Source organism: Clinocottus analis, unplaced genomic scaffold (genome assembly GCF_023055335.1).
Source record: "Clinocottus analis isolate CAN_PGR_092001 unplaced genomic scaffold, fCliAna1.0.p SCAF_8, whole genome shotgun sequence".
NCBI lineage: Eukaryota > Metazoa > Chordata > Actinopteri > Perciformes > Cottidae > Clinocottus > Clinocottus analis.
The window spans coordinates 7,230,581-7,250,677 of NW_027176240.1; the positions used below are offsets into that span (position 1 = coordinate 7,230,581).

The 20,097-nt window shown below is 42.7% G+C and overlaps 2 protein-coding genes across 2 annotated transcripts; one reads left to right on the top strand and one right to left on the bottom strand.

Moving 5' to 3' along the window:
• The first annotated feature begins 4,803 nt into the window (after window positions 1-4,803).
• On the top strand, window positions 4,804-9,401 carry LOC137779787 (CUB and zona pellucida-like domain-containing protein 1). Its single transcript, XM_068567977.1, has 13 exons — window positions 4,804-4,864; window positions 4,998-5,027; window positions 5,140-5,238; window positions 5,791-5,820; window positions 5,942-6,040; window positions 6,154-6,189; window positions 6,272-6,416; window positions 6,617-6,822; window positions 7,403-7,578; window positions 7,692-7,922; window positions 8,003-8,163; window positions 8,850-9,094; window positions 9,233-9,401. The coding sequence occupies exons 1-13, from the start codon at window positions 4,804-4,806 to the stop codon at window positions 9,277-9,279; spliced, it is 1,566 nt and encodes a 521-aa protein (XP_068424078.1). The 3' UTR covers window positions 9,280-9,401.
• A 107-nt stretch (window positions 9,402-9,508) lies between these two features.
• Window positions 9,509-13,234, bottom strand: ikzf5 (IKAROS family zinc finger 5). The gene is made up of 4 exons (XM_068567193.1): window positions 12,844-13,234; window positions 12,519-12,705; window positions 11,971-12,144; window positions 9,509-11,893 (listed from the first exon to the last, which is right to left on the bottom strand). The coding sequence occupies exons 2-4, from the start codon at window positions 12,649-12,651 to the stop codon at window positions 10,929-10,931; spliced, it is 1,272 nt and encodes a 423-aa protein (XP_068423294.1). The 5' UTR covers window positions 12,652-12,705; window positions 12,844-13,234; the 3' UTR covers window positions 9,509-10,928.
• Between the last annotated feature and the right edge of the window lie 6,863 nt (window positions 13,235-20,097).

Consider the following 20,097-nt stretch of genomic DNA (forward strand, 5'->3'; position numbering starts at 1 on the left):
TATGGTACATCACACCGGGCAGTAGAAACGTGCAGCTGACCTTCCCTTTTGTAGAGTAAGTGTGCAGGAGGCCCTGTGATCACGGACTATACTGTTGGTGTATCGTCCGTAGCGTTAAAGTCATACCTCTGTTCTCCTTTTGCCCTTCTCGCAGCCTAGAGGCACCTTCAACATGTGCTTATGATTATATCTACGTCTATGATGGCCCCAGTATCAGTAGCAGGCTTCTGGGACAAGTGTGTGGCATGAACAGTACCAGCTTCAACTCCACCGGTCCTTCTTTGACTGTGAAGTTCAGGAGTGATGGTTCTGGTAACCGCTTCGGATTTCGTGCTGAATACCAAGTTGTGGGTAAGTCGCGATCAAGATGACCAACATGTTCGCTTGTTATACTAGTAAAAGCCCAGGTATGAATACTCACATCACGACGGCTCTGTCCTATTCCAGTAGCCCAGTAAGCATGTCGGTATGCACAATACCACGACATCGGCCATTGATAAGTGCAATATTTAAACCAGTGACACGTCAAAATGTCTCATGTTTAGAAAAAGGCCGACAAAAGGCCATTACAATATGTAAAGAGCAACACAAACGCTGTGTTTTCAGTGATGGTGAATTGTTTGCTGTGTTCTTTCTGCAGATTCCTGCAGACACTACTGTGGCTACCAGTTTGCAAACTGCTCCTGCTCTTCAAGCTGTGGATACAGAGGGAACTGTTGTCCAGACTACGAAGGTAAGCACTGGTGGAGAATAACTAAGTGCATTTACTCAAACACTGTACTTAATTACAATTTTAAGGGACTTTATTTCAGTATTTCTACGCTTAGATAGTTGAATATTTACTAAACCTATTTTTTTGGAGTTACTTTTTAGTTGGAGTATGTTTGACAATATTATTCTCTGATCTGAATACTTTACAGGCTGTAACTGTAAACACGGTCTTTGATGAGTAGAATAAAAGAACGCATCAAAATAGTGAGTTGGATTCATAGATTCCCATTATCTAATCTCTCCGTCATACAGATTACTGCTTATCCACGTCTGCACCAGCAACAGGTACATGCATTCTCTCAGCAAAAGAAACGTACATTTTCATTTGAAGTCATTTTGTTTAAAAGTTGAAGTTGTCTCTCAGCTCAGCGCTCGTGCCGGTACAACTGCGGCAGCTACGTGGGAAGCTGCTCCTGCACAAGCTCCTGCCGATACCAAGGAAACTGCTGCCATGACTACAACAGTGAGTGCCAAGTCTAACAAATCGACAGCGGTAACGACCTCCGCAGGCCTCTCTCTCGCTGAAGCAACCCGTCTGTCCAATGACAGCAATGCTGTGCTGAGAATGACACCAAAAGACGAAAACAAACTTTGAATTAAAACAGAGATTACATTGTATTCTTCTCTCTCCGTCATGTAGATTTCTGCTCAGCCACTACTCCTGGTCGCGTCACAGGTATAAAAACCCTTCAAGCTCCAGCTACTTGACCTTGAAGCACTTGTCACACTCCCTGTACTGTATATTGTATATACTGTAACGTCAACCTGTGTCTCTCAGCTCGGCCCTCGTGTCATTACAACTGCGGCCGGCACATGGGGAGCTGCTCCTGCTCCAGCTCTTGTCAATACTATGGCAACTGTTGCTTCGACTACTACTGTAAGTGCCGAGCCAAACTCATCCATGGCGTTGTTGCCGGGCTCTGCAGGAGGAGTCAGTCTGTCAAATCCCTCATTGCTCATGAAAAGCATGTACGATGTTAAAATCTTGATGTGATGCATTTCCTGTTAAATGAGCAGACATGATGTGATTGCAGCGCTCGTTCACAGTCGCAGAATAAATGTCACAAGGTTTGTTTTATTCTCTCTTTCCATCTCGTACAGCTGCCTGCACACGAACCACGGAGACACCTGTGGGACCAAGCACAGGTATGAAAACCTCTCAATAGCCCACATGCAAGAGAGCAAACTATGTTATCAATTACTGAATGTTCTCTCTCTTCTCTAAGGTGGGTACTCGTGCCGGTACAACTGTGGCAACTACCTGGGAAGCTGCTCCTGCACCAGCTCTTGTCGATACCAAGGAAACTGCTGCCATGACTACAACTGTGAGTATAATGTTCATCAAAGCTCAGTGGACACAACTTCTACTGAGAAGCAGTGCACAATGTTGCCATCTTCTTCTACATCTTTATATGATGCAGTTCCTGTTGCGAAGGGAAATTATGAAGAACAAAACTGTTGAATTTCATATGAAGGAGAGACTCATGCCAGATGACTTAAACCATTATTGTTTTCCAGACATTTAAAGTGTCTATTTCATGAGGTCTTTAATGTCACCTCAGTTCCTGTGTTACCTTGTGTTCCGGCAGGTCACTGAAATATATGATTTCAGTCCCAATGTGCTCTCTGAACATGTCAGGAGGCAAAGGTGTCCATTAATTAGGAATGGACACAAGTGAACAGCCAGCCAGTAAAGACGGGGCGGATGCGATCTGGTTTAATTACGAAGAATATTTTATTTGTCTCTCCTGAAAGCCTTTTTGTAAAATGTTGTGTGAGAAAATAAGATTGTAATCATTTTATTCTCCTTTCTTTGTCATTTAGCTTACTGTCAGGCACCTGCCACGCCCACAGGTATGATATGATCATATCTTAACAACCTACAATACACGGGAATAAATCAGCGCACCATTATTCTGCTCGCAGGAGAGATTACTGAAACATCTTATTCCTGTACTTCTACCTTGTCTCGCAGCTCAGGCTTCGTGCCGGTACAACTGTGGCAGCTACCTGGGAAGCTGCTCCTGCACCAGCTCTTGTCGATACCAAGGAAACTGCTGCCATGACTACAACTGTGAGTATAATGTTCATCAAAGCTCAGTGGACACAACTTCTACTGAGAAGCAGGCACAATGTTATAATCTTCTACTACTCTTTCCATCTCTGTTAAAACAGGGTGTTGAGGCAGGACACACTGCAGGAGATCGTTCTGAAGTCTAAAGTGAATATTAGGAAGAACAGAACTGTTTGATTTCATATGAAGTAGAGACTCATGTCAGAACCATTATTGTTTCATTTGTCTATTTCATAAGGTCTTTAATGTCCGCTTGGTTCCCGTGTTCCCATGTGCTTTGGCAGGTCAAAGAAATACATGCTTTGAGTCCCAACTGTCCCAATGTGCGTTCTGAACATGTCAGGAGGCAAAGGTGTCCGTTAACTAGGAATGGACACAAGTGAACAGCCAGCCAGTAAAGACGAGGCGGATGCGATCTGGTTTAATTACGGAGAATATTTTCTTTCAGTCTCTCCTGGAAGCCGTTTGTATTGTTTCACTCTGCTGTTCATGTGGATGTTGTCGGACAAAATAAGATTGTAATCATTTTATTCTCCTTTCTTTGTCCTTTAGCTTACTGTCAGGCACCTGCCACGCCCACAGGTATGATATGATAATATCTTCACAACCTACAATACACGGGAATAAATCAGCGCACCATTATTCTGCAGGAGAGATTACTGAAACATCTTATTCCTGTACTTCTACCTTGTCTCTCAGCTCAGGCTTCATGCCGGTACAACTGTGGCAGCTACCTGGGAAGCTGCTCCTGCACCAGCTCTTGTCGATACCAAGGAAACTGCTGCCACGACTACAACTGTGAGTATAATGTTCATCAAAGCTCAGTGGACACAACTTCTACTGAGAAGCAGGCACAATGTTATAATCTTCTACTACTGTTTCCATCTCTGTTAAAACAGGGTGTTGAGGCAGGACACACTGCAGGAGATCGTTCTGAAGTCTAAAGTGAATATTAGGAAGAACAGAACTGTTTCATTTCATATGAAGGAGAGACTCATGCCAGATGACTTAAACTAATAGTAATTTCCAGGCATTAAAAAGTGTTTGATTCATAAGGTATTTAATGTACCTTGTGCTTTGGCAGGTCACTGAAATGTATGCTTTGAGTCCCAATGTGATCTCTGAACATGTGAGAAGGCAAAGGTGTCCGTTAATTATGAATGGACACAGTTGAAGGCAGAGTGAACAGCCAGCCAGTAAGGACGGTGCAGATGCGATCTGGTTTAATTACGGAGAATATTTTCTTTCAGTCTCTCCTGGAAGCCTTTTGTATTGTTTCACTCGGCTCTTCATGTTAATTTTGTGTGACAAAATAATATTGTAATCATTTTATTCTCCTTTCTTTGTCATTTAGCTTACTGTCAGGCACCTGCCACGCCCACAGGTATGATCATATCTTAACAACCTACAATACACGGGAATAAATCAGCGCACCATTATTCTGCAGGAGAGATTACTGAAACATCTTATTCCTGTACTTCTACCTTGTCTCTCAGCTCAGGCTTCGTGCCGGTACAACTGTGGCAGCTACCTGGGAAGCTGCTCCTGCACCAGCTCTTGTCGATACCAAGGAAACTGCTGCCACGACTACAACTGTGAGTATAATGTTCATCAAAGCTCAGTGGACACAACTTCTACTGAGAAGCAGTGCACAATGTTATAATCTTCTACTACTGTTTCCATCTCTGTTAAAACAGGGTGTTGAGGCAGGACACACTGCAGGAGATCGTTCTGAAGTCTAAAGCGAATATGAGGAAGAACAAAACTGTTTCATTTCATATGAATGAGAGACTCATGTCAGATGACTTAAACTAATAGTAATTTCCAGGCATTAAAAAGTGTTTGATTCATAAGGTATTTAATGTACCTTGTGCTTTGGCAGGTCACTGAAATGTATGCTTTGAGTCCCAATGTGATCTCTGAACATGTGAGAAGGCAAAGGTGTCCGTTAATTAGGAATGGACACAGTTGAAGGCAGAGTGAACAGCCAGCCAGTAAAGACGAGGCGGATGCGATCTGGTTTAATTACGGAGAATATTTTCTTTCAGTCTCTCCTGGAAGCGTTTTCTATTGTTTCACTCGGCTCTTCATGTTAATTTTGTGTGACAAAATAATATTGTAATCATTTTATTCTCCTTTCTTTGTCATTTAGCTTACTGTCAGGCACCTGCCACGCCTACAGGTATGATAATATCTTCACAACCTACAATACAGGGGAATAAATCAGCGCACCATTATTCTGCAGGAGAGATTACTGAAGCATCTTATTCCTGTACTTCTACCTTGTCTCTCAGCTCAGGCTTCGTGCCGGTACAACTGTGGCAGCTACCTGGGAAGCTGCTCCTGCACCAGCTCTTGTCGATACCAAGGAAACTGCTGCCACGACTACAACTGTGAGTATAATGTTCATCAAAGCTCAGTGGACACAACTTCTACTGAGAAGCAGGCACAATGTTATAATCTTCTACTACTCTTTCCATCTCTGTTATAACAGGGTGTTGAGGCAGGACACACTGCAGGAGATCGTTCTGAAGTCTAAAGCGAATATTAGGAAGAACAAAACTGTTTCATTTCAAATGAAGTAGAGACTCATGTCAGAACCATTATTGTTTCATTTGTCTATTTCATAAGGTCTTTAATGTCTGCCTGGTTCCTGTGTTCCCATGTGCTTTGGCAGGTCACTGAAATACATGCTTTGAGTCCCAACTGTCCCAATGTGCGCTCTGAACATGTCAGGAGGCAAAGGTGTCCGTTAATTAGGAATGGACACAAGTGAACAGCCAGCCAGTAAAGACGAGGCGGATGCGATCTGGTTTAATTACGGAGAATATTTTCTTTCAGTCTCTCCTGGAAGCCGTTTGTATTGTTTCACTCTACTGTTCATGTGGATGTTGTCGGACAAAATCAGATTGTAATCATTTTATTCTCCTTTCTTTGTCATTTAGCTTACTGTCAGGCACCTGCCACGCCCACAGGTATGATATGATAATATCTTCACAACCTACAATACACGAGAATAAATCAGCGCACCATCATTCTGCTCGCAGGAGAGATTACTGAAACATCTTATTCCTGTACTTCTACCTTGTCTCGCAGCTCACGTCTCGTGCCGGAACAACTGCGGCCGGCACATGGGAAGCTGCTCCTGCTCGAGCTCTTGTCGATACCAAGGAAACTGTTGTTATGACTTCTACTGTAAGTAGTGTGTCCTTCAAACCTCAGCACACTTTCATCCCAGTTTCCACCCAAAAGCAAAACTGAAAACCCCTTTTTGTTGTTGTTGTTGTTGTTGTTGTTTTTCTGAACAGCCTACTGCCAAGTCTACACTGACATGCCGGCCACAGGTAGGAGCCTCAATGTGTCCCGTGAGCCTGCTCCAAATATGTTGCACTGCAATGACACCTGTGTTGTGTGGCCCGCCTTTAGCGAGCCCCTGTGGAGGCTCTCTGTATGGCTCCGGTACTTTCTCCAGCCCGAACCACCCGAACTACTACCAGGACAACGCGTACTGTGTCTGGCAGCTCAGGGCCGCGTATGACCAAAGAATCTTCCTGGCCTTCACGTACCTGCAGTGAGTGAGCAATGGACTGCCTTTTGGAGATCATTCATGTAATTGAGTACTACAAATGGGAAAAAGTCACGACAGGAAATATACGCAAAAACATTATGAACTTGTGTAGAATTAGGCTCTAAATGTATATCACAGACTCACTGGAACTACTACTGTAGTCAATAATATATGGCTCTTATAAGTATTTCTTTTTTAAACAGATTGGAGAACTGCTGCTCCTGTGACTATATTGCAGTCTACGATGGGCCGTCTGTTGGCTCACGGTATCTGGGGAAAGTGTGCAACAACAGTCTGAGTACCTTCTACTCCACCTCAAACTACTTGACTGTGGTCCTCCGGACTGATGGCTCTGTGGTTGGCCGAGGGTTCAATGCTGACTTCATAAGCTCTCTGCTGCCAAGCTCAGGTAGACTTATGGTATATTTAATAGGGAAGGTCGAACAAAAAAGCTCGGCTGAATCTTACTTAAACGCAGCGTTGCTGTGCACTAAACGCAAACGTCACGCAAACGTCATGCCCACAATGTTTGATGATGTGATGTTTCCCATGTTCACTACCTTCATTTAGCACAACTCACAGTACAGTTGAAGCCAATACAAATACACACGTTACACATTTACACTTTGACCTGATGATGGCGCTGTGTGTGGATTCCCAAAGTTATTGCAGATCATATTCAAGGGACATGCACCTCAGTACCACATTTCATTGTAATCCATCCAATGGATATCAAACGTTTCTTTCAAAACGGCAAATGTCAACCTCACCAAAATCAGTACGCTTCATCCTCGGGGGACCACGAACGGCTGTATAAAAGTTCATGGTAGTCCTTTTCATAGTTGTTGAGATATTTCAGAATAACAGCCAAACCGACCATCGAACCACACCACTGGCGTGGTTAAAGACAATATTGTGTCATCATACACCTTTTTCCTAAAAGTAATTCAAGCTGATGTAGATATCTTGTGAACATGGTCCTCTGTCAGGTCGAGTGGCTTGTTCCTCAGACAACATGACCATTGTAATCCAGAGGTCTTACCTGAGCTCTCTCGGCTACGACGGCCAGAATCTGTACCTCAACGACCCCGACTGCCGACCCCAGGTTTCCAGATATCAGGTGGTCTTCACCTTCCCCATTAACAACTGTGGCACCGTTGGAAAGGTAGACGACTCATCCCCATTGCAGTTGACAAGATGCAGTACTTCCTGGCACAAATTAGTGTGATGCAAGATGAGAGAGTGTGACCATCTTCCAATATTTTCCACTTTGAACAGTTTGAGAATGGCAGAGTTGTGTACAGCAACACTATCCGTGCCTCCACCTCCAGCTCCGGAGAGATCACACGGCAGTCTCACCTTAAGATGAGCGTGGGCTGTCGGATGGACCAGGACTCGGTGGCCCAGATCATGTACATTGTCCATCACCATGATAACAGCAGCATCACAGGCACAGGCAGATTCAACACCAGCATGGGTTTCTACACATCCAGCAACTTCTACTACAAGGTGTTTTCAGGTGTTTGTGAAGAAACTCCCTGATGTCAAGACTTTCATGCCATGCTGATGTTTTGCTTTTACACTCACAGGTGACTCAAGTCCCATACCTGGTGGCACTCAACCAGGACATGTATGTTCAAGTCGACCTGACCAGCGGCGACAGCTCCCTGGTCCTCTTTCTTGACACCTGTGTGACCTCACCATCGCCCGATGATTTCCAGAGCAGATCTTACTACCTGGTCCGCAACGGGTAAGATGGGAGTCTGCTTTGTCACAGTGTGGATTATGTAACTACTGCTACTTTATACTGGTACTCCACAATATTTTAGATGGAAATATTGTACTTTTTTACTCCACTACATCTATTTTACAGCTCTAGTCACCAGTTACTTTGCAGATTTAGATTGTACATTGCAGAAGAAGAGTTTTTGGCCTGTGACTCTTTACAAAAAAAGCAGTTTAGGCCTATTTTTTCTTTCACTTTTCAGATGTCTATAGATTATCAGCAACCACAGAAAAATGTCCCCCCTAAAATGTCCAAAAAAACCTAGATATACATGTGTGTAGCAGACCTACGACTCCTCACATTCACCTGGGGACTCTTTGGAGGCCAGACAACTCATGTCCCGCTGGACTAAGTGGTTGAGCTGCATCAAAAATAAACTTATGCATTGATGCATCAGTATAAATAATCAACAATGTAACATTTATGAATGTATTTTCTTCTCCAGAATGATTACTTTACCTTTGATACATTAGTACATCTTGAGTTCAAACTTTTAATTAAATCACTTGGAATGTGGGACTTTGTGGACTTGATATAACTATTTACAGGGATTTGACAATTTTTTTGCATTGCCAAATTTACAAAAATAATAAATAAATACATTAATGGACTACTATTGTCATGAAACACTGTCTCTGCTTTACTTTCAGCTGCCCTGTGGACAACACCTACAGGACCTACATCTCTGGCACTCGGTCCTATGCCCGTTTCTCATTTAAGGCGTTCCAGTTCCTGCGAGCCACAGAGTCGGTGTACATCCAGTGCAAGGTTCTGATATGCCAAGCCTCCGACTACAATTCCCGGTGCCGCCGTGGATGCAACAGACGTGCAGCCAGAGGCCTGGGGTCAGAACACGACAGCCATACTCTGGTCCTGGGTCCAATCCAACTCAAAGGTCTATGTCCATTTGTACTGTGTTGTAGTGGATCAGTTAAAGAAACATTTTAGGTTAGAACAGAAATTAAATGTAAATCATTGGAATCTCATGATCTCAAGGTGACGCTATAATAAAACACATTTTTTTCTTCGCCAGACCCTGAAAAGAAGGAAGGAGAGACTCATAAGCAGAACGTGGAGTAACTTGATTCTGCAATGAAGCTCCAAATCTTCATCATTATTATCTTCAAATCATCATTCTGTTTGTTGTGACTTATACTCACCATGTATCACAATACCTGATTAAAAGCATCATCAAAAGACAATGTGTGTTGATGTATTTCATTCCTGTTAAATATGAATAATTCATACTATAACTGTTATTCATTTCTGGTTGTTGAATACAAAAAAAAAAAAGAAGACAAAGTGCAACTCAGTTAGAAAACACTTTACTTAAAAATTAGTCAGATTAATCCATCCCAGAGGGCGAGAGTGATCGCCATCAGGCTTCAACAATCATTTACCTATGAACCCACGACACGCAGAGAGAACATAAGGCAGTCATTACCGGACGCCCGTTACTGGTAAGCATGGCAACAAGGAGATGGTCCTAAAAACAGTAACAATGTTCTCCACGCGTGTTGCTAAGCAACAAACAACAGTACCAAAGACAAAGAACAATGTTTTGCTAAAGTAGCAGTCTTACTGCGACACGAGTTTGCTTCTTTTTTTTTTTGTTGACACTGAACATCTATCCAACGACTCAGAATACAATACTCAGTAAATATTCAGAAAAGCACTGGGATATATTTGATAAATGGGGAATCTCAGTGTATTGTCACAAAAAGGCGGGAAACGTGGCATCCCTGGTGCTACGTGGCAATTCTGAACAAGTGTTCACATGAGACACAAGACTTGATGGTTCTGCCCTAAACACGCGGATACTGGATATCAAAGTGACTTCGTACAATATCAAAACATCAGAATGTGACATGATGGAATTAAAAGGACAGGCAAAACCCTTTTAACCAAACACGTGAAGTTACCATGATGCTGGTCAAGGAAGGGCACTGAGTGAAGGAACAACCCGACTTCGACTAAATCTAGACAACTCAACTGGCTGACCCAAAACCACCAATACCACGTTTGGCCAGGTGGTCGCCATCCACATATTTTTAGATTCCAAAGTGTCTTAGCAGCATTTATGTAGCAGAATTTTGGCAAAAAAATAATGGCTACCATAGAAAACTACAACAGCCAAACTCTTTTTCTAAGGTTCTGGGCCTATTCATCACAGCAAGAGGAGCATATTGTTATAACATCTATTAATCTTCAAAGTAACAGTCCATTCTATCTTGGACACACAAGAAAGTGACTATGTCAGGCACTGCAAAGAATAGTAGTAATGCACCAAGCACTGAAATAATTTCAACAAGGCTAAAGGAAGATCACTGGAGGCCAACAGGTCCACTCCTGCAACAGTACCATCAGAGCAATATTTAGCTATAGCTCAAGAGAGGTTGAGAATTTATCGTGTTTTTCTTTTTGCATTTACATTTGTATTTAGATAGATACAGTGAAAGACATTTTTTAACCCTTAACTTAGTGTTGATTTATGACACCACAAATAAATTCTCAACCTGTTGAAAACACTGACCATCTCTTTATAATACACTTAAATGGGCACCTTTAAGTATACAAAAATTAAACCATCTGAATGTTGACATTTTACAACTTTCAAAAGGCTAGGCTACATCAAGGCCAGGTAAAAGACCAATAAATAAAATTACTATGGAATTATTGAAATGAAACGGTCCGTTAAGAGTTCTTTCAAAGTGTTCCTCGTTCGTCCATCACTTGTGCTGGCCGCGGGCAAAGTGGCAGGCAAAGTCGTACTTGCTCTTGCACTTGTGGCCGCAGATGTTGCACTGGAATGGGTTCTCGTAGCCGTGGCAGCCCATGTGGATGGTGTAGAGGATGTTGTCGGGGAAGTAGATGTCACAGTGCTGGCAGTGATGCAGCGTGTGGGGGTCCTGGAGTGGGACCGACAGGCCTGGGGCTGGTGTACTGGGTTGGCTGTTGGAGATACTCGGGGTACTGGTGCGCCCACTGTGCTCGCTGCAGGGTCCGCCTCCAGGGCTGCAATTGCTGTGTGGTGGAGCCCGGGACTCTGGGGTGATTGGGGAAGAGGAGGAGGCACGGACTATGCTGGCAGACACAGCCACAGGAGCTGTGTCAGGATGGGGCTGCTGGATGAGGAAGGGCTTCTCGTCGACGATAGACTCCGCTCCTGGAGACATCGGAGGCTGAGTCTGGTCCTGGGACTCCGAAGGGAGGCTGGCCAACTGGCCCGCCAGGGTGGACAGCTGGTTCAGCGGGTTATCCATAACCATATCGTGGAGATGGTGATTTTGACTTGTTGAGTGCTCGTCCTCCACTGCGTGACCCTGGTTATCATATGTCTCCTGACGTAGGTGGGGCAGCTCGTGCGAGAAGTCGTTCACGTTTTCAGCCTTGTGCACCACCATAGAAGGGGGGCTGAAGTTGATGAGGAGTCGACGGCCATAGCCCAGCGAGCTGGCCTTTTTCTGTAAAACACTCAACATCTTCTTGTGGGAGAGCGAGCGAGCGCCTTTCATTGGCAGGAGTTTGTGGCGCCGCCGGCGATGGTGCGACAAGTTGCTACGATCGCTGCAGCGGAAGGAGCACAGCTCACATTTGTAAGGCTTCTCGCCTGTGTGAGATCGCATGTGGGCCTCCAGGTGGCGCTCGTAGGCCGACGCAAAAGGGCAGAGGTGGCAACGGTGAGGTTTCTCTCCTGTTTAACGGAGGAAAACTGATTAACAAAAAAAGCGTCAAATTTCACCCAGTGAAAATGAACTGGTTAACACTTACCTGTGTGAATTCGGATGTGCTCAATGAGTCTCGCTGTGCCTCTGGTAGCATAGTTGCAGTAACGGCACTTGAGCTTGCCGTCATAGGTCCTCTCAAAACCATCCACCAGGATCCCTGAGCTGTCCTCCAGTGACAAGTCCACTGAGGGGTGATCCAGTCCATTATGACTGCAGTCTGCATACAGGACATTTATAATATGAAATTACACACCAAATGCACTATGATTATACTTAACAATTGAAGAAAACAAAGAATTCTGGAGGGGATTTATTAGTCCCAGTAACAGGTGTCATTCCATTGGATTACAAAAAACATGTAACCCAACACTTCAGTTCCATTTGTGTTGAACTGCATCCAATTGGCACTATGCAATACTAACAGGACAGTGATGCTCGACCCATACTGTGTGGGGATAAGACTGCCCATGCCCTGATGACTCAAGCAGTTACTCTCCGTGTATGTGCATCTGTAATCTGTTTGGCTGACATGTTGCTGTCACAAATTGCACCAAAGCCAGACGCCTAAAAAGTGCACACAGAGTCAGTCACCTGGTGGCAGCTCGTCCTCCTCCTTGACGCCGCTCACAGAGCCTGATATCATGTTGACATGCTGAGTCTGCTGGCTCAAATACTCCTGGAAATCCTTCACAAAATCGAGCGTGTCCGGCTTTTCCTCGCCCATCGAAATGAAGAGATGCAAATGTTCAACACTGCTAGGATGTTTTGACTTGAATTACTGGTGGGCAAACAAGAAACGGCATGACGTTATATTATATCAAATCACACACACAACCAACCGAATGTTAAAACAAGTCAAAGCCCCACTATCGCAGCAGTACTATAACTGGTGTTCAGCGACGCGCACCTAACGTACCTCTTCAAAGACAACTAGCAGGTTGACGATGGATACGATCAGCTCCGTTTGCTTGGTTGAGAAAGCCGTTTTGAAGCAACGCAGACACAAAGACAGGACACTCCTGGAAAGTGTGTGTTAGACCAGCAGGAAATCGGTCAGTCGCTCTCAGACACCGCTCCTCCTCATCGTCGTCATGTTATTTCCAATGCTAACGCTAGCTTATCGACGAGAAAACATCTTTGTCAACAGCAACGCCGGGATCCGGTCGACGCGCTCATTGTTTACACCGCATGTATTTGGTAGAGTAACTCTTCGAGATTAATAATTGTTTTGAATTGGTCTTTCTGTCGAGTCACTTATAGAACATGTTGAGTAAAAATAATAAACCAGTTGGACAGGTGAAAGTTCACTCAGTGTGCATCGCTGAATACCGTCCGCCAACAGTTCCCTTTGCCCACGAAGAAAGGTTCCTACCTCATTGGTAGTGCCATACATTAATTTAAAAAAAAGAAGCATTGTTTAATTTTGGCATGGGCTTAATGGGTGGACCTAACGTAATGTACCATTTAAGACCATCTCCAAATGATCTCACTAGGCCTTCCTATATCTATATTCAGTATATCAATATATTGCATATGGTTTAAAGTTAAACCATATGCAGCTTCTCGATTAATGCTTTATGGTACGTTTCATATTTATAATTTTAAAAACACAATAATTCTCATTCAAGAAATCTTCAAACGTCTTATACAAAACACTTATCACTTAAGTTTAGATAATTAAGGAGTACTTTACAAAAACATGAGTAAAAATAAACATTTTCTCTTTTGAGGGTACCCAATGTTTTCTTGCAACTTCTTCTGGGAACAGCTCAAGTCAGTGTGTTGGTGTTTAGTTTCAGCTTTCAAAAGACAGTTCAACCCAAACTCAAAAATACATTTTCCCTCTCTGTGAGATCTAGATTGTTTTGGTATGAGGTTGGCTAGTTTTGGAGATATTGGACATGGAGATATCAGCCTTCTCTTAAATGGCCATAAATATACTAAATGGGACTAAATAAACAAATATGGGAGTGTCTTAAAAATAATAATTTGTCAAATGTAACAGTAATGTATCTCCAGAAATCATGAGGTAATGCAAGATAATCCAGACTGTGAGCAGTGACATGTATAGGAATTGTGGTTGAAAGAAAATAGTTGCGTCTCGCATTGTCAGGAAAACGTACACCTTCAAAATGGCACTTTATCATCCAAGCACAATAGCATATGTCTTTACATACATGTATTAGAAACACCCATCTCTTGCCAACAGGCTAATGATGTCAACTGAGAGCATATCCATTCACATCGGTGACATGACATACTTTTAGATGTACAGCTTGCAATTATATGCAAGTGGCAAATGAGGCACAACAATCGCATTACTTTCAAAAGCTATTGACTCATTCATGTTTTATCACAATCAATAATTTACCAGTAAGCACTTGGTGAAGATCACATTGCCCCATTTGTGTCAAAGTTGTAGGAAAACCACTGAGAAGAAGATGATAAACGACCAAGTTGTTTGAGGCTGCGGTATCCTTTTACTGCGTTACAACTGCCAAAGCAATATTACAGCAGTAATGTAAACCTGTGCATTCTTTACTTCGTAACATAAGTCACATGTTTGTGTGTTGAAAATGTATCCACCTATATTCTGTATAGGGAGGGACCGTGTGAATTATGTGTTTGTCTCATAGAAAATAGACCATTTTAACATAATATTCCAACATGTTCTATATACATGTCCTGCATGTCCAGCTGCTGTTTCCTGGTCACTTGTAAGTACAGTTCAACCTCTGTGCACTAGATGGCGCACATGTGTCAGTGGTGAAACAGGCACTTCCCATTCAAATGTACAAGAGAGACAAGTACTCCACATGACACATGACACAATACACGAGCTAGTATTATTCCTAAGTCTTAACCCTGACTCATCAAGATTACGCAGATCGTGGAGATCATTGTGTAGAAAGCTCAGTGTACAGTCAGCCAGCGAGTCCTTTCTGTGTCAGCTGTCAGTCCCCGGGGACGGCATGTACAGGACCAGCGGAGGACATGACAGTCGACCTCATCAGTTGAACCATGACCGCGGCCTATTACATCACCTTCTAACAGCCTGTCCACACTAATGTTATTTTATTGCAATTTAATTATGCTCAGGTTTCCACCGAGGCCAGATCCTGTTGAATAATTTACACACGGCCACAATGATTTGTCGGCTCGAGAAGACAAAGAGTGCACTTCTTTGTGCACTCATTTGTTTGAGTAGTTTTGTTTTGAATTCCTTTAAATATGAATCATTAAACAATAATCATATGTTGTATTGCCAACTCAGCATCTCCTGCAGTTGGAGCCAATGCAGCCTTTGGTTTGGAGGACCTATTTTTAAAGCCTAAAAATACTTAATTGGTCAGACTTCATTTTACATTAATGACTTGTGCACTGCAAAATATGTTACACTGTTCTTTTAAAGGGCAGTGAGCATTTATTAATGAGAATAAGAGCTTAGTGGGGCTGGCATTTACACCCAATAATGCTGCGTTCGCACTTGCATACAAGCGGCTTTAGCTTTGTTAAAAAACTGTGGATGGAATATAAATCAAACGCGCTAATCCAACATCTCTGTCTATTTGGGTACAATCGACACACATGTTCATATACTTAACATTTTGTAAAGGTCTGTCTTGAACTCAAAACCTTCACAAGACTAATCTAAATAGTATGAGCGAGTGTAAATATACACACAGGCTCATGTAGAATGGGCTCAGGCACAACACCTGTCTTTGAGAAGGTTGCAGTGTTATCCACTTGCTCTGATTCACATTTAAAAGGCTTGAATGAAAAGGTTCCCTTCTCCTCTTAACCGCTTGATTTACAGGCTGTTTGTGGTTTAACGCACACAAGACAATTGATTTGCTCCTCCTTCGCTGAAAGAAATTGGAATTTAATTTAGTGAAGGTCTTAAGCAGTTTTTAAAGACTTGGTGTCATTTGTTGGGCGTGTGTAAAAGCTGCATTAGAGATTACCCTTCTAGAAAAGCTTTTTAATCCCAGACAAGTGCAGCCATAGTAACGGCAGACAGGAGCCTCTTGGAGGCAAAAAGGTGAAGGGGGACTTTGACAAGATTTATTCTTCTCCGACTGAGACTGTTTCTTTCTTGAGGTCTCCGGCTCCACGAGTAGCATTTGAAAAAGAACTGAGAGGTGGGGGATAGGATAAAGGAGGTATATATTAAGCTTTTCTTTCCTCTCACCACTTAATTTCCTTGCAGGCGCGCCTTGCGCCGTTGTAATGAATGTAATTGCCGCCTTTGATGAGAATGCTATTATCTGGATCACACTTTACATGGGCAAACAAGACTGCCCCTCCCTCCACCTCCACCTCCCATTTAACTCGGCAATGAGACCCCCCAATTATGCAGGGAACAAGTGGCTTTTCATAAAGCCAGCGTGTCGCTCTTGATTGGTGAGGCTTGGAGCCGGCTACATGTGGACAAAGGATAGATTAGATGTGATATAGGCACACCAAAAAACCCATTTCCTTGATTAATTTCCTGCATGCCTCACAGAAAGGGCCCACTCTCTCCTCGCTGAATTCTATCTCTCCTTTAAAGACAAACTTTCATCTTTTGATAGATGTGGCAACTCAATGGACAGACAGACATTTTATTGACCCAAGTTTGACCACAGCTGCCCGGGCTTTAGACGCGAACAGGGGAGAAGAAGAGAAATGTTTCACTTCAGCGTGGGAGGATAATGGGCTTTTTTTTCCTTCTTCTTATAAAAAGCTCAAAATCTTACAGTATTTCTGCCCTCAGCCAGGATCAACTCACTTTTCATGCTGATCTTCTTGTGCTCTCATGTCATTACCCTCAACACACACACACACACACACACACACACACACACACACACACACACACACACACACACACACACACACACACACACACACACACATCCTCTTTCTCTGTCTTTCACACACCCACACACAGAAGCACGCTAAACACCCATTTGATAATAGTGGCGAACAGATATGATGGGACTTTATGAGGCGATGCCCGATAAAGCTGCTGTCACCTTAGGAAGTCTAAGTGTTCTTCTGACTGCCTTATTACCGTATTAAAGCACCACTCGACGCATCCACACACACCTCAGCTTGGCTCTGACATCCCAGCGTGATTCTGTCCAATAGTCCACCAGGCTGAAATATCGAGAACAATCAAATAGACTGTCACAAGTGACAAATTGTACTATTACTCCTCAAAGATTGTCATTCTTGAAATGTATTCATAGCCATTTCTTCTTTATCGTGAGTGATTACTCCTCAAAGCAAGCAATTCCCCAATGATTAATTGGTAATCAATTCATTTGACTATCATGCTTTGAGAACGGCTGCGAGGAATCAGCAGCATTGATCACTCGTATTCACGTGCATATATATATATATATATATATATATATATATATATATATATATATATATATATATATATATATCCAACACTAACTCATAGTGCTGTTGGGTCTGATGGATGCCGGCTGCCTGACCACCTGACTCTTAATGGTTTATGCCATCAGAAACAGGTTGCCATCCGGACCCAGTCACGGCGGAAAAAGAACTGGCCAATATTTTTGACTGAAGTGGCATTTTAGCAGTATTTATTTGATAGTGTTGCTACCAAAAGCATGGGCCACAAATAAAGAAGATAGTATGATAGCTTTTGACTGGCCAGCCAGCTCGCGGCTCGAAATGAGGTGTCCAGTTGTGAGTTATTGTGGCCAAACGTCATTTGTACAGCCTGAAAAGTGGGGACATTTTTCTAGCTTGTCACTCTACGGCTATAGCTCATTGTCCTGAATGATGCCTCTGAACGCACAGTTGCCCCAATAGGAGCATTTCACTCGCACCGCAAGAGGGACGATAATGGATTAGCCTGTCCATAGGAAGATAATATAGTGCGTCCACTGGCTCATCTTTAAACACTGTTGGGTCACAGGCACAGTGTCAACTCTCAGCATGTCTGCTCACATCGAGCTCTGTTCCTCAGACTGAAACAAAATAAATGTCTCTTCTTTTTACGGCTGTAACTAACAATTATCTGACGATTATTTTCTTAATAATGGGTCAATAAATGAACCGTTTGATCTATGAAATGTCCAACAATTGTGAAAAATGTATATTGAAATATTCAACTTTAAATATATTTAGCATACCATTACATAAGACGTGAAGCAAATGCGGCATGCCGGTTGTCATAAATTGAAATATTATTTATTATTCAAACAAATGGATTTATTCTATTCCTAACTAGTTATGTCCCTTTTTATTGACTTGCCTTTATTTTATATCTTGTCTTAATTTCTTTTCATATTTTATGTTAAGCAGTTTGAAAAAGTCGTGACTAATAAAACTTTCTTCCCCCATTTACAGTCATGAATTCTTTCTTTTTTCTACCTGACAGAAGTAAAACATGCTCATAGAGATGTTTAATGAAACATAAATCTCTTTTCTTCACAGATTAAGATCCTTCTAATAATGCATAAACATCAATATAAACACAACTGGTCTCTGTATTCCTTGGGGAGCTCACAGCTTTAAAAACTCTAAATTAGCTTTTGCGTTTGGATCTCTGCATGGATCTGCGGCAGTAAAGAGGCGTCTGAATTGGACAGTCCTGCTAATGTGAGAGAAGTTTTAGATTAATGAGGCTTCTGCCCTTTTGAGGATATTGATCAAACCCAATCTGGCCGGGAACGATTTGCTCCCCTGATGCAATATTAATAATGTATCAACATCATGAACAAAACTAGTCCCAGTATTCCTCGGGGAGCTCACAGCATTAAAAACTCTAGCACACACTCTAAATTAGCTGCTGAGTTTTGATCTCTGTATGGATCCGCTGGAGTGGCTGTTGAGTCTGAGTAAAGAGGGGTCTGAATTGGACAGTTATACTAATGTGAGGGAAGTTTTAGATTAGGCTTCTGCCCTTTTAATGATTAATCAAACCCATTCTGGTCAGAAACGATTTTCCCATGTTCCCCTGCTGTAATATTAATGATGTATACTGCAATCAAAACTGGTTGCACTATTCCCACTACTTTACGCGATAAAGAAACCTCAGAGCTGGCAAGAAATGTGAAGCAAACTTTTAAGACGGACAAGATCCCAGATTGTGAGCGTGCCGATGCGGGCGAGTTGGAGGCTAATAGCTAACAGTGCTCACAGCCCGAACAGTGCAAACTGTGCTGACAGAGCTAACAGTGTTTACCTGAGGGGACACAGAGCAGCGGCTGGGAGCTAACCGGTGGGGCACGCTCTCATTCACCAACATAAACTACAGCAGCCAAGGCCGGCCCGGCTCTGTCAACATGGAAGCAGATAACAACAGAAAGTGGGAGGGATTCATCTCTGCTCAGGAACATGAATCCAATATAAACGTACATAGCTAGTTCTTGTTATTGTTTGGCAAGTGCCTTTTCTATTGTTCCCACAAATAATGTTTTGCTGGATTAAATCTGACATGTACTTTGATTCCACTGAATATTTGAGATATATCTTTCCAAATATGTCATGGGTTTTGACATATTGAACTTTATGATTAGTAATTTACGGTTAATGATTAAACCACTCTGACCAGGAACAATTTCCATGCCCCGTGCTGTTCTTTTTGTCCTTGACATTAGCCAGAGGCCGTCAGTGCAGATGCAGTTGAGTTCTTTCAGTTTGATGATGACAGATAAAACCCCCCCCAAAAAATGTTGTTCTGTCTGTTGTTTAGCTGGAGATCTGGATAACCAACAGCTCTGTACAGCTTTTACTTCAAGAAACTTTCTAAAATAACCTGCTTTGATTTAGGTTAAACAATCTGCCACTAGGGTGTGATTATGTCACCTGTTTACAATCCAAATCAATTTTGTCAAACATATTTTGATGATACTTGGATAAAATACAGGATAACCTCCGCCCCCACCTGGCTTGATCTCAAGGTGCTGGAAATATACAAAAGTTCAAACTGATAGAATAGAGATCCGCACACAGAGATCTATGCAGGGAAAGGATACTCGGGCAGAAATCAATGTCACAATATTCCATAATCAACACAGATTTTTGACAGAAAGGAAACCGCAGAGACATTCCTACATCCTACCAACACAGCTGAGCTTATGCTGATACCAATATGTGTAAACACAAACATGCTATGCCATTTAGGTCATTTGTGACCTGGCAA